The sequence below is a fragment of the Rhinatrema bivittatum genome, chromosome 3 (assembly GCF_901001135.1).
Source record: "Rhinatrema bivittatum chromosome 3, aRhiBiv1.1, whole genome shotgun sequence".
Classification (NCBI taxonomy): Eukaryota; Metazoa; Chordata; class Amphibia; order Gymnophiona; family Rhinatrematidae; genus Rhinatrema; species Rhinatrema bivittatum.
This window is the reverse complement of record NC_042617.1, coordinates 35,351,500-35,365,961: the sequence shown is the minus strand read 5'-3', so window position 1 is coordinate 35,365,961 and position 14,462 is coordinate 35,351,500. Positions and strand designations below refer to the sequence as shown.

Genomic DNA, 14,462 nt, shown 5'->3' with positions numbered 1-14,462 from the left:
TCCCATACTTTTTGCATGCATATAAAAGCCGAGAAAGAGGATTGCCATACACTTAACCCATTTTTCTACTGCAATCTGATCACCCAGATCTTTGTCCCAGGCTTTGCAAGGAAGAGTATCTATATTTAAATTAGTTTAACCCTAAAAGTACTTACAACTGTCTTCCCCCCTCCCCATTGGGCAGGTGAATTTATTTATTTTTTTCAGGCTAATTGTTGCCTGTACCAAATTTACATGCTTAAGTGTTCTCAGGATGCAGCTAAACCAGGGGGTTGCAGCACTGCACAGCTACAGTTTACCTGAGTAAGTGTTCGGAGAAATCCACTGTCCTAAAGTTACCGGGGTAACTTGATCCAAATGTATTTTGTGGTGCTTTTACTCAAGATAAGTGCTGCTGAATATCTGGGCGAAGTTACATGGGAGGTAACTTGCTGCTTGTTGAATAGAAACCTCTCTATGGAGGTGACCGCCCACATGAGTCTACAAAGGCGTGCATAAGGGACACCAGTTTTCAAAGCAAACGTGCACATGTATGTTAGTTTTGCTGGGATAATTTTCAAGGCAATCTGTACACATGATTTGTGCACCAGAAACATTTCTGAAGACATTTTATGGGCATATTTATAAATATCCAAAAGTGCATAGGCCTCCAAATGCCTCTCCTGCTTAGTCTGGGCTAACTTACACGCATACAGTACATACCTGCAAAGTCTACCTACATGTATGTTGGATGGGTAAGTTTATTATAACCAGTGGTTGATGTTATCGATGGTGCTGACACGGATCCACTGTCAGAGCTCGGACGTCTTTCTGAGCACGTGCGGTGGCTTCTGTGCACTGATGCAGCCTCGTGAACTGCGCAGTCTTTCTTCATAGTTACAGACCATATGACCTATTTAGTCTGCCCATTCACTCCAACTTTACGATCCCTACCCCCTCTTCAGAGATCCCATGCTTTCTTGAATTTGGATATTGTCCTAGTCTCCAACACCTCCACTGAAAGGATGTTCCCTGCATCCACCACCCTTTCTGTAAAGAAGTATTTGCTAAGAGTACTGCTGAGTCTACCCCTTCTCACCCTCATCCCATGGCCCCTCGTTCTAGACCCCCCTTTCCATTGAAAAAGGCTCCTCTCCAGTGCATGGAAACCTTTCCTCTAAAGTTTACATGTTTAGATTTTGAAGTCTGTCCCCATATGCTTTAGAGCAAAGACGACTGATCATTTTAATAGCCACCCTCTAGAAGTACTCTAGGTTTTACTTATTTGAAAACATTTCTAATCTGCCAGTTCAGAAATATGTTCTCAGCAGAGCCCTACCGATGCATATACATGAATTAAAGGCAAATACATAGAAAATAATATTGCAATAAAATGTCAGTTAAAAGCTATAGATTACATTGTGGAAAGGCCTTGAGTGTATAAGAAAGCTTTTATATTCTTTTGAAATATGCACTAACGATTGATTGCAGTTCAGATGGAAATTTATTCCAGAGTGGGAGCAGCTACAACAAAGGATTGCAATTGTGTCCATGAGGCGGAACTGCTTTTAATAGTGGGAATCTTTAAGTAGCATCACTTGTGAGCACAATGGTTTAGTAGGGGTATTTATCAATATCTCAGCATGAATGCTCTCAGGAACAACTTGGAGAGTTTTTTTAAATACCAATATAAGAATTTTAAATTGGATTCACCAGGCAATAGGAAGCCAATGAAGGCTAGCTAGAATGGGAGTGATATGATCATAGCAGGATGTAGTGGCCTTCTGAACTAGTTGTAGAAACTTTCGCAGTGATTTTGGGAAACCTAAATAAAGCAGGTTACACTAATCGGAAGAAGAACACATACTTGCATGTCACTGTGGAAGTTGGATGGATGTAACATTGATTTCAAGCCACAAAGAAGCTTGAATTTGTAAAAGGCAGAGCCAGCAGATGCTTTTGATTTGTGTTTTTCAAAAATAATTTGGTGGATGCCTAAATCTCACCTCTGACCAATCAGGATGGTTATATCATCCTTCTGAAACATTAATTGATCAGGAATTGCAGATTGGTTGACCTTTTTGGAGCTTCAGGTTTTGCCAAATTAAACACCAGATTATTCCGGAACATTACTACTTACCAGTACTTAACATTTCTATAGCATTACTCGATGTATGCAGGGCCATACAAACGCACAAGAGACAGTCCCTGTTCAATAGAGATTACAATCTAATCATGACAAAAAAATATATAGCTTTTTAAAGCATTTATAACAGCGGAAAAAGAAGATAAATATCAATCAGTAACTGGAAAGAGTAACAATGTTATATGCATAGATATAATATCAGATGTGTAGGGAAGTAAAAAATTAACTGTAGCATATAAATATTAAAAAGAACTGTGGTCTCCAGAAATGTGTGTGGTATTCCAAATAATATCTCCTGATATATTGCTAATATTGTAAACTTTTCTTTCATCAGGTATGTTGCCTACATATATCTTTAAAAACACGCCTCAGTTATCCCATTCCCAAAAGGCTTTAGTAGATCCTTTTGGATTTTTCACATTTTCAGCCTGTATCATCCCTAACATCACTGGCAAAAATCATTGAGCCTGTAGTCCTACAGCAGCTAACTGAATGAATGTATTAACGCAATCTTTGACCATCAGCAGCATGGATTTAGGCAGGGCTTCAGAACAGAAACCTTTAATCTTCTTATCGAACTCGATTTATATGGGGGTTCAACTCAATATTGATTCTAACCACTGCATTTGATGCATTCTTCTCATTCCATTTAAAATCTTGGCATCAATGGAGCAGTATCTATCTAATTGTTTTTCTTCATATTTATGTGAAAGAATCCAGCAAGTAAGGATTGGCTCATTTTGCTGTGATCGGCATGCAGTGCCCTCTGTATCCCACAAGACTCTGCCCTCTCTGCTATTTTCTTGAATATTTACTTAGCCCCTCTTTGTCAACTTCTTGCATGAATCGCTGTGAATTATAACATTTACGCTGGCGACACATAATTTCAGACTTCACAACTCATCCTGGTCTGACACTTTTTTGCTTTGGTTTAACTCCATCAAGCATTGGTTAACTCATAATAGATTACAACTTAACATTGCATAAACTGATTATCTAATTCCCTTCATATGAGATTCCCACTTCTTTAAATTTCCAAGGACGTTTGCGCGTAGGGCAAGAAATGTAAGTATTATTTAAAAGCCTTCTTTGACTTGCAAGTCTTCTGTTTGGTTCTGCAGGTTCTAATACTCGACAGCCTAGATTATTGTAACTCCTTATACTTTTGGCTTTCAGCATGCACGATTCGTCCTTTAGCAGCTCACCTAGTTACTGGCACCCACACATGATGCTTTACTCTGGCTCCCCAATGTGTACTGTATTCAGTACAAGGTAGTAACGCTTACATTCAGCCATCTGCACAATGATACATCCATCTGGCAGAGGACCTCCCTCCAGATTTGCAAACCAGCAAGGCAACTACGCTTCTCTAATAAGAACCTGTTGGAAGTCCCTGCCCTAAGAGTGGCTAGATTAGATTAGATATCACAAGAAATTGTGCATTCGCTGACCCGAGACTCTGGAAGGCTGTAGTTAATCACGGCGAGAGTCCTGTGATTTAAAGAACTTTCAAAGGAACTTAAAACCATTCCTTTTTTAAACATGCATTTAATGGGTAATATTGTGTTATCAGTCGCGGTGTGCGGTAGATCATTAACAGAGTCCGGAAATCAGTTTTTACTTGCATGCTATGGGTTGAATTGAATGTCTGTTGTAGAATGTACTAATGACTTTGTATTTGTATGTTACTTTCTGTTTATGTATGTTATATTGTGAGCCACCTCACCAGGGATCTATACAGAGGCAATATCACCTCCCTTTTTTCTGCTGACCATTCCTCTCCCTATGCAGCCAAGCATCTTTCTGACTTTATCCACCTGTTGGGCCACCCTTAAAATCACCAAATACTGTTATCCCCAGATCCTGCTCTTCTTTAATGCTTAGAATCTCACCCCTATATATTGTTCTTCTCCCTTGTTTTTTGTTTTTGCTTCCTAAATGCATTTTTTTTTTTTTTTAGTATTATATCTTATCTGCCAGACTCCATACCATTTCTTAAGCTTTACCAGCTCATTCCTCATTTTCCACACCTTCCTGACTGTCTACCCTGTTGCAGAGTTAGGTTTTGTCCCCTTTGTGCACCCCTTCGTGCAACCCTTGTGCTTGAAAAAAAAAAAAAAAAAAAAAAAAAAAACTTTTATATTTTTCTTTTATTTAAACTGTATTCCAATTTTTTACCTTTTCTTTTCGCTTGTTAATAATTTTAATTAGAAATGTTCTTTGTATTAGACTATGGAAATTTATTTTCTGCTATTCTGTTTAATGTAAACCGGTATGATTTACATCGGATATAAGAATGTCAGTATATAAAAATAAAAATAAATAAATAACAGATTCTTGATAGTCCTTCTGCAATATGAAAATGTTGAAAAGAACCAAGATGCCACTGTGAAATCCATTTTCTTTGGAATGAGCTCCATTTACCACTACCCTTTGCCTCTCACTCAACTAGTTTCTTATCCAATGTCTTTAGGACTCATAAGAAGGGTACTCAATTTATTTCTAAGTCACGTGAAACTGAGTGTAGGACCTTGCTGAAATCCAATTACACTATATCTAATGCTCTCCCCTGATCCAACGGTTAAGGGCGCTTACCTGAGTGACGTCAGGGAGAGATCGATTTTCCATAGCTGGTCCCAAATTCTGGAATACTAGGCTAGTCTAGCTGAGGCTTGAACCAGACATTAAGATCTTCAAAAAGGGATTACAAACATGGCTATTCGGCATTGCATTTCCGCAGACAGAAAAAGGATAGCAGGAAAATAGCATAATAGTGAAGTTATTTTAATTATTTTTAATGTAGTGTAGGTATGATGTCTATTTGTTGCTATATACCTGTATTTTAATTTTCTGCGAACCGCCAAGATTGTTTATCAGATTGACAGTATACAAATAAAATAACACCTCTCTGGTCATGTAGTCAAAGAAATTAATTAAATTTGTCTTAATGAGACCTACCTCTGGTAAAAGCACACTGCCTCGAATCTTATCATCCATTGTATTCCAGAAACTGCACTGTTCTTTGTTTTATTAGCATTTCCATTAATTTGCTCTCTACAAAAGTTAGACTAATTGGCCTGAAATTCCCAGCCTTCATCTTCCTTCCACGTTTGTGACTAAGAACCATATCCGCCTGTCTCCAGTCCTCCGGAAGAAGCCTTGAAAAGGTCAGCCAGCGTTGCTGCCAGAACCACTCGGCTGTATCCCATCCTGCTCGATTGCTTTAAGTATCGCTTCTTCCTCATGCATGCACTCTTCTGAATATTGGAGGTTTACCAATATCCTGGGGTCCTACTCCAGGCCCTTCTGAACACCAAACAGAAAAATGTGTTGAGAAAAAAAAGCAGAATTACTTGTCTGCCTGTACACAGTCCTCACCTTTTCCTCAGTCTCACATTGCCACTTTTGCACTTCCTCCTATCATTAACATAGCTTAAAAGTCTTGTCCCCCTGTTATAATATTTACTATTTTTTCTTCCATTTGCCTCTTTGCTCTCCTGACTTCTTTCCCAGCTTCTCTTACCTTTTCCAGATATTGTTGCCGGTCTTCCTCTTTCTGCAGTCTCTCTTGTAACTTACAAATACTTTTTTTGTTTTTGTTTGGTTTCTTTCATACCTTTTCAGCTACTTTAGAAACCATAGCAGCCTCTCTTTCGTCTTCCTCTGTTTACATTTCTAACAAGGTTAGTTGCCGTTACAATATCTGCTTTTACTTTTTCCCCACTGCTTTTCTCCCTCCCCTAGATTTTCCCATCCAGCTAACGATTCCTGAGGTACTTCTCTCCCCCCCGCCCTCATTTTAACACAGCTAGTTTTCCTGAAGACTAGGACCTCTCCTTAAAATGAACCATCACCACCTGAGCTCTAATACTGAACCGCACCATCTTTTGACCACTGGATCTCAGATTATCCATTACAACGTCAGAAACACCGACCCCCACTTTTGGTAAACATCAGTCCCAGTATTGCCCCTTCCCCGTATGGGTTCTGTTACCAGCTCTCCCTGCAGAGAGTCCAGGATCTCTCCGCTTCTAGAAGACACCACAGCCGTGATGTCCCAGTCAACATCTGACAGGTTGAAATCCCCTACTTACCTCCCTTTTCATAGCAATTTTGGGAATATCCTCCTCCATAAAATCTTTCTTCTGTCTGAGGTAGAAGTGTGTGTGTATTCCACCAATATACATAGAGGTTCCAATCTCCTGGCCTCAGAAGCCCTGCAGTTCTGTTGCTTTAATATTTTTATATATATATATATAGCGCAAGTCCTCTTTTCTTCCTACCCTGACTTTCCTGGATAGATTGTAGCCCAGTATAACTGTATGCAAGTCATGGCTTTCTACATGATGGCCACTACATCCATGTTAGCCTCTTCCATGACTGCCTCTGGACCTGGGATACGAACCCTACTTGATTTCTCTGAATCAAATTTGGTAAACTATATCGCGCCTTTTAGCCAGTACTTTTTGTGGAAATTTTCAGGTTCGTATTCACTGGAAAGAGCTGCCTGTAAGATGCATTCTTCGTAGCTTTATCTGGAGAAAGACCAGACTATGTGCCGAAGCCTAGTTTGTATGCTAGGCACGTTTGCATCTGCGGGGAAACACGTTAAAAGTGAAACGGGTTAGGGCTCTCAGCCTGAGAGGAGATGTGAGGGGTGGGATAGGGGAGGGTAAAGAGGAAATAGCTATTTACCCTTTCCAATAGTAGCAGAGGACATTCCATTCACGTTAAAATAAATTGGAGAAAGTATTTTTTTTTTCTTTGCACAGTTAAACGGTGGAATTTGTTGCCAGAGGATGTGGAGAAAGCAGTTAGTGAAGCTCATCTTAAAGGTGTGGATAAGTTTCTGGAGGAAAAGTCCATAAACTATTAACCATGTAGACTCGGGAAAGCCACTGCTCATTTTGGTTATGGACCTATTCTTTGGGATCCTGCTGGGGACTTACTACCTAGATTGGCCATTGTGTGAGACAGGGATGCTGGAGCTTGATGGACCTTTGTTCCATCCCAGTATTGCATTTATGTTCTCATTTTAATTGAATTTCTCCTTCTAATTATATTTCCAAAGGGATAATTTTGGGTGGAGCACTACCTGAGGAGCTGGAATTGAATATTAAATGGCCCGAAGAGGAATTCAAATATGCATTTTGAATGTGAATGACAGTGACCAATATGGATAATATATATGAGTCTGATAATCAGCACTACTTATCCAGATGATAAGTGACTTATCTTGCTAAGTGAAGGCCACTGAACTACCTATAAGCTAAGTAGATAGCTGGATATTTAGTATGCGGGAAGTGGTTAGATTGGAGCAATGCTACTTATCTGGCTAATTTAGCTGGAAAAGTCATATTTGTACTTATCCTGGTTAAGTTAATCGAATAAATTAGTGTCAAAGACAGGGATATTCAGCAGCAGCATAGCTATGCTGCCGACTATCCCAAGTAAGTTAGCTGGATAAATGTTATCTGGCAAGCTTACATATCCATTTTCTTTTCAGTATCTGCCTCAAGGTATAGATGCTAAGTCCATCAAACCAGGTACGCCCTCCACTTATCTCTTACCGTTTGACAAACATCAGTATCATTAAGGAGTCTTAAGTCTCCACCTTCTGGTAGAGAGAAAATCAGACTCCCCACCACACAAATTGGCTCCGAAGAAACAAGTACACGGTGAGAAATAGTAACGCAACCCAAATCGCATCTTTCCACCCACCAAAAATCTTCGTGAATATGATTTTTGGGGGGGTGGTGAGATCTTTTTCTGAAGGATCAACTTGCTCACATATCTCACAGGCTTAATGTATTCCCATTTCTCGGAATAAATGTGAACCCTTTTCCTGTATGTGTGTCTGGATCTTGCTGAAGTTAAGCTTGAGAAGACTTAGGAAAATGAATGTTCCCTGGTTACATTTATTCCTATTTACACAAGAAAATTGAGATGCTGGATGTCATGAGAGGCTGTAATTTACGACTGAGAAATATTTCTAAGCTTCTAGCCGTTTCTGCTTTGGGAATATTTAAGATTTAACTGAACTACTAAAAAGTTCCAGAATGTTTTCCTCTGCTGTCCAAAGCTGCTTATTCTCCATCAGGCCTGCAACCCTCTCTGGATAATCTGCATTTAATTTGGGGATGAGGGGCAGGGGAGTTTGTGTGTGGTGGTTTTATTGAGAAATTTAAGCTAAAGTCGGGGTAAAACTCTCACCTTGCCCCTGAAATTTCAAGAAACCACTTTTTTTTTTTTTTTTTCCCTCAAGATCATTGCTTGACTTGATAGCTGTAGAACTTAAGAAGGAGAACCTGGGATTTTGCATTTATTATTCTGGGCCCTGGAGGCGTGAGGGACGCTGATGGATCAACAATTTGCAGCACTTCAAAAAGAAATTCTGTACAATGTCCTTTGCAACCTCTGGTATGCGGTGCTGTGAGTTATCTTCCAGAACGGTCACTTTTATTTTGGAGAGCTGCCATCTGCCTGCGGAGCACCAAAAGTGTATCGTCAGTGCGTTTTGCTGAGACTAAAGAACTCCCAGGCCCAGTACATCCAGCTTTACATTTAAAGTGTTAATGGAGTCCTTTACTGACATCAGCTACAAAGTCTGCTGGAAGCACTGTGATCTCAGCTAGAATTGATCTGTCTTGGGCTCGGAGGAGAGTTAGGGCTGTGTACTAAACCTGGCTGGTGTGCTGCAGATTCTCCTTCCCGCCGTACCATAGACAGCCAGATTATAGGACTATGACCACTAATACTGAGAGGAAAGGAAATGAGAAAATATTAAGATGGGAAACCAGAAATCCACCTATCGGGCCCCTGGTGGTAGATTTTTCAAGATAGCAAGGTGAATAACTTTCCCAGCTCAGCTTAATATTGGCAGGACTTCAGCGCTGCTTAGTATGACTCATTATAGGCAGATTATAAGTACTGTAAATAAATATATAATGCTTTAGGTACCAGTGCAGTGGCATCTTGTCAGTAAACCAGCAGTGCATTTGGACCAGAGGCGCACATGCTGGGATCGGACAGGAAGGGGGACATAGACTTCCTCATTCCTCTGAAAATGTTTTGCAGGCATCTGCTAGGTTCTATATGTTTACTTCACAATCCCAGCTATGATCATACTATCTGAAGCATTAGGACCCCAGGACCAAAGGGTATCCAGTCAGCACCCAAGCATCATCTTGCATCTGTCCCTCGTCTTGACTCCTCCCTTTACTGCTCTATCACTGCCGCAGGGGATCTCTGCAGGACCTTAATTGATCTCGCATGTGACTTGGGCCTATTGCCACTGTTGACCAGGCTCTTCTCTAGAGCCTCATCTTCATAGCTACCTCCTTCTGTAATCTTGGTTTCTTCGCACAACCGTCTGCAGCTCTGATGTGGCTAACAGCCCCCCTTCTCCCGATCCGCCTCCACTTCTTGGCAGCACAGCCCCGTTGACTTGCTCAGTGCTGGTACAGGGGGTGAGGGGAGGCTGCTATTTGGCCCATGGCATCAAAGGTGTTATACTGGCAATCTTGCAATTGCCCGCCACCTTCAGTCTCTTGATCCTCATCATTCAGGGCAGGCACTACCATTCTGTAACGAAATTTCTGTTGCATATTTCTTTTATATGTTTTAAAGACGTTTTACTAATTTAACAATTTAAAGCATTTCAGGAACAGAGGGAACTGAGAATTCACCCTACCTTTCAGCTCTCTAGCATCCCCAGGAAAGAGAATATTTTTGAATACCTTTGTTTTCCAGATGGAAGTAAAGGCCAATATCTTATACCAGTTATACTGTTCCATATGTTCTACTGTTCCATGTAAAGCTCCGCTCTCTGTTGAGCAGTTCTTCGTTTTATGTAAACCGGAGTGATTTGTAGTCCCTACAAGAACTTCGGTATATAAAAATTAAAAATAAATATAAATAAATAAATAAATCTTTAGAAAATTCAATCAAACTTGCTCTCTGATTCATGCCACTTGAATAACCTTTCCATGGTCACATTTTTGTAACTTATTTGCTTTTTATAAAACCTAGGAGTTCATCTGGATGAAAACTTAAGTATGAAAACTCATATAAGTAATATGATTAAATCTGGCTACAACAAATTAAGGATACTGAGCCGATTTGAAACCATTACTAATGACAACAGACTTCCGCACAGTATTACAAACCTTAATATTCTCTAACCTTGACTACTGCCAGGGCTTCCAGCTAGTAACATAAAACCACTACAACTACTTCAAAACGCTGCTGCAAGATGTTTAACAGGAACTATGATCATATCTCACCAATATTAATGGCACTACATTGGCTACCTATCCAGTCACGAATACACTATAAAGTATTAACAACAATATTCAACAGCATAAACCCTGACAATAATGGATTACTGGAAGTGACACTCCAAAAACACAACCCCAGTCGAACACTAAGATCTCAGAACAAAGGCCTCTTAAAAATCCCAACAATAAGACACTCATTTGACTCAAACAAGAGCTAGGCTGTTATCTGTGGCTGGACCAAAACTCTGAAACTCCTTGCCTGGAGAACTAGGAACAATATAAGAGAATTTCAAGCGAGACCTGAAACCTTGGCTCTTTTAAAAATGCCTATAACTTAGTATAGCCTTAGCATTCAGATCACCTAACTGATAAATAAGATGCTCTGAAAAATAACCCTCTGGAATCGTTCATATGTTATTACTAATCCTTTGTTATATGTGAGTTTATCTTGTATAAATTTTATCTATGAATGTTTTTATGTAAACCATTATGATCTTGTGAACTTCACGTGGAATGATGGTATATAAAACATTTAAATAAATAAAATAGATAAATGGATGTATATAATGTCTTTATATGTAGGAATTGCAAATTTCAGAGTGGATGCCATTTCCTTCTCAATTTCTAACGAAGGTTTGTTAGCATATCGCAGGTCCATCGCTCTCCTCTGGTTTATCTAAGTAGAATCTGGTCTTGGGTAAACAACCTCTCCCCGGGACATAGTACAAATTATTTTAACAGATAACCCATTAAGGCCCCTATTCATGAAGGTGCATGTTAACACGCAAAAACGCACATTACTGCTTCTTGCAGGCCCTATTATATTCGGTGGAGTCTAGTCACTAACGTGTGTGTTTTGAAGCATTAATGCTAAACGCGCCTTTGTAAATGGGACCCTGAATGAACAGTTGTGGGCTGGTTCTTAAAGTATTCAGATTTAGCAATTTCAAATGTGTTTAAAAATGTCTCAAGTTTTCCATTTGCTTCCATCAATTATTCACCACTGATATTCACCAGGTTGTCATGTATACTGTTTGCTGGTTATTTTAAGTGAATGTTATTCCAGGAATGTTTCTGCAATGTGTTGTATAAATTCCATCACCTTCCATATTATGTGATGATATGTCTGACCTCATGTTATACTCTTCATAATATTGAGTATATCCATCCATTCCCATCACAGAAGTTGTAGGTAGATCAGCTGAAAGCCCACATCCTTGTTAGACATTTTTTGTATCTACTATTGTCCTAACTCTAATCCAAAGCATTTATCAGCAGGAGAAAGTTTGAGCAAGTGTCATCCATGACATTGATACCTGCCTTGTCCCTTTTCATTAATGACAGACGGGAGTCGGAAAGGAGGAATCACTCATTGGCCCGCCATGCAGACATTCTAGCTGCGGTGGAAACCAGGCTGTCGCTTTTAAATATGACTTTCATGAAATATGTAGACTCCAATCTCTGCTGCTTCATTCCTGGAAAGGTAAGATGGGCTATTTCAGGTCCTACCTTCATGTGTTTACAGTTCTTCCAAAAATTAGCTTTTGTTCTTGTGAAAGGTGGGGTGTATAGGTTTATGCTTGCAGATTTGGCCTTCAGTCTTCCCTATCTGCATGATTTGTGTGTACTAATTTTATAGCATGAAAATACATATTACTGTCTACTTTCATAAACTCTTCTTGGATTTTAGTCACTTATTAGGATTTCTAGTTCTAATATTACATTTTCAGAGTATATTATAAGGAGCATATAGTAAGTCTTTTTTTTTTTTTTTTTTAATAGTTTAGATGTACAAAACTATAACTTTAAAATATCCTTAAACAGTGCAAAATATGTCCATGCCCATGAAAATTCTGTCATTAGCCCATACCAGTATCTTCAGTAGAACATGTCTAAGTAACTCTAAATGTTCTAGGTGATTGATGAAATCTACCGTGTGCTGAGATACGTGAACTCTACAAGGGCTCCTCAGAGAGCCCACGAGGTCCTTCAGGAACTGAGGGACATCTCATCGATGGCCATGGAGTATTTTGATGAGAAAATTGTTCCAATTCTGAAGAGGAAGTTACCTGGTTCAGATGTTTCAGGACGTCTCATAGGATCTCCTCCAGGTATGGCCCAGTCTGTTCACATTTCAGGTTGGGTGTTTTTTTTCCATGCCTCTATGCATAGAATAAATGTATACTCACCACCCTTTTTGTAAGGTCTAATAAAAGACTATTATCAATGTTCCCAACAAAGACTAAAATAAATAATAATAAAATGTGTATGTGTGTGTATATATATACACACATACCAAGTAACTATGCAATTATGAACACTTCTGTATCTTTTTAACAAAATACCTTTCACTTTATACAATCACACTTCTTTATTAAACAATTTCTTTTACACTTTTTTTTTAAAACATTGATTTTGTTCATTTCAATATATATTAAGTGCTCAAATGTCCTATCACAAGACACTTAATGGATCTAAAAATGTCCAAATATCAATGTCCAAATAAAATTGTCCAAATATCAATAACTATTGTTAAATTATAATTTATAGATGTCTCCAGCACTGAGTACACTGTCTCTGAGATTTATATGTGCTCTGCAAGTGTGCTGTGTGTAGCTGCAATTCTGCTCTGTAAATGTACTGTTAGGTTTCAAGCCATTCCAGCTGCCACATCTCGTGTCCTGTTGTTAATACAAACTCTTCTCGACAAAGGACCTCCTGTTTCACCAATGCTTGGCTTCGTCAGGAGGAAGAGATGCAAAATTTTTTTCCCATATTTCCAAAACACCTTCAGCGTTCAAACCTTTATGGACTTCCTCATACCACGGCTAGGAGATCAGATATTTATCTTCTTCTATTAACCAAACAACCTGAGCCTTCCTCTCTTGCTTCTATATCAGAGAAATGAATGTTGATTGTAAATTGTAATAGTAATTGAATAGGAATTTAACCTATAAATTTGAGTGTAATCTGCCTTGAGGCTAGCTTGGAAAAGGCAGAATGTCAAATTACATACGTGTGTGTGTGTGTATACTATCTTACCTTATATGTTCTGGGAAAGAGTCAAGGCTTGTCAAGAATGTCAAGCCTAAGGTAAGATGTCTCAAGCATAAGGGGTAGTGGTATCTTGTTCCATAATTTTGGGGCATAGCAGTTGATTGAGCAAAGTCTGGTGCAAGGTAATCTGGCTGGACCCAGAGGAGGAGAGGATAGAAGGACCATTTGGAAGGAAGAAAGCTCTCTTGAGGGAGTGTAGAAGCTGGGAGAGATACCGGGGGGGGGGGGGGGGGGGGCGATCGTGTTTACCCACCTGATGACAAAGTAAGAATTTTTAATTTCATCCTGTTTTCGACTGATAGTGTAACTGATTTAAAATTGGCCTTAGGTGGTCAGTTCCCTTGGCCCCAAAATTCCAAAAGCTGTATTTTGTAATTGGAGGCATTTGAGTTACACAATTCTCTTTTCCATGACATCACAATATAATCTGTTTGCTCCTCTATTGCAATTTATTTATTTATTTATAGGGTCTATTATTCCTTCAAATTTTGTTATCCTGTCATATATGACTGTTTGTTTGTTTGTTTTTTAATACTTTTTATATTAGTAATTTGTACTTTGCTGCTATGACTTTTGTGTTATAGGTTAGGTTTTGTATTTTTTATTTTGTTAATTTATATGAGTCGTTTTTAAGATGCTTAATTTTGGAAGGTTTTCGCTCTAGTTTTATTGCAGCTTTGAAATGGCCTTTTCACTGGATAAGGTGGAATATAAATAATACAGCACAATAAAGATAAGCGAAAGTGTCACAATTAAATCATTTGAATATTACTCATTGAAACATAGAAATTTTAATGCTAAATTATTTTACAATATTTATCACAAACTTTTAATTTAATGATATACAGATTTATTCAACAATTCTTTCAAAATATCTTTTCATAAATACAACATATACATCAATACCAAAAATCACATACCACAATCACACTTGATATTTAAAATTTAAATTAAAACCCACACATTCAGCTCATACATTCTCAAATCAATTTAAACAATAT

General features: G+C 38.7%; 1 protein-coding gene across 1 annotated transcript in view; it reads left to right on the top strand.

The window, feature by feature from the left end:
• The window catches only part of LOC115086780 (F-box only protein 28-like), a 78,335-nt gene that overhangs the window by 31,487 nt on the left and 32,386 nt on the right, over positions 1–14,462 (top strand). The window contains exons 3-4 of the mRNA XM_029593099.1: positions 11,749–11,887; positions 12,320–12,515. Of these exons, the coding sequence (XP_029448959.1) occupies positions 11,749–11,887; positions 12,320–12,515 (335 nt within the window). The remainder of the gene's footprint in view (positions 1–11,748; positions 11,888–12,319; positions 12,516–14,462) is intronic.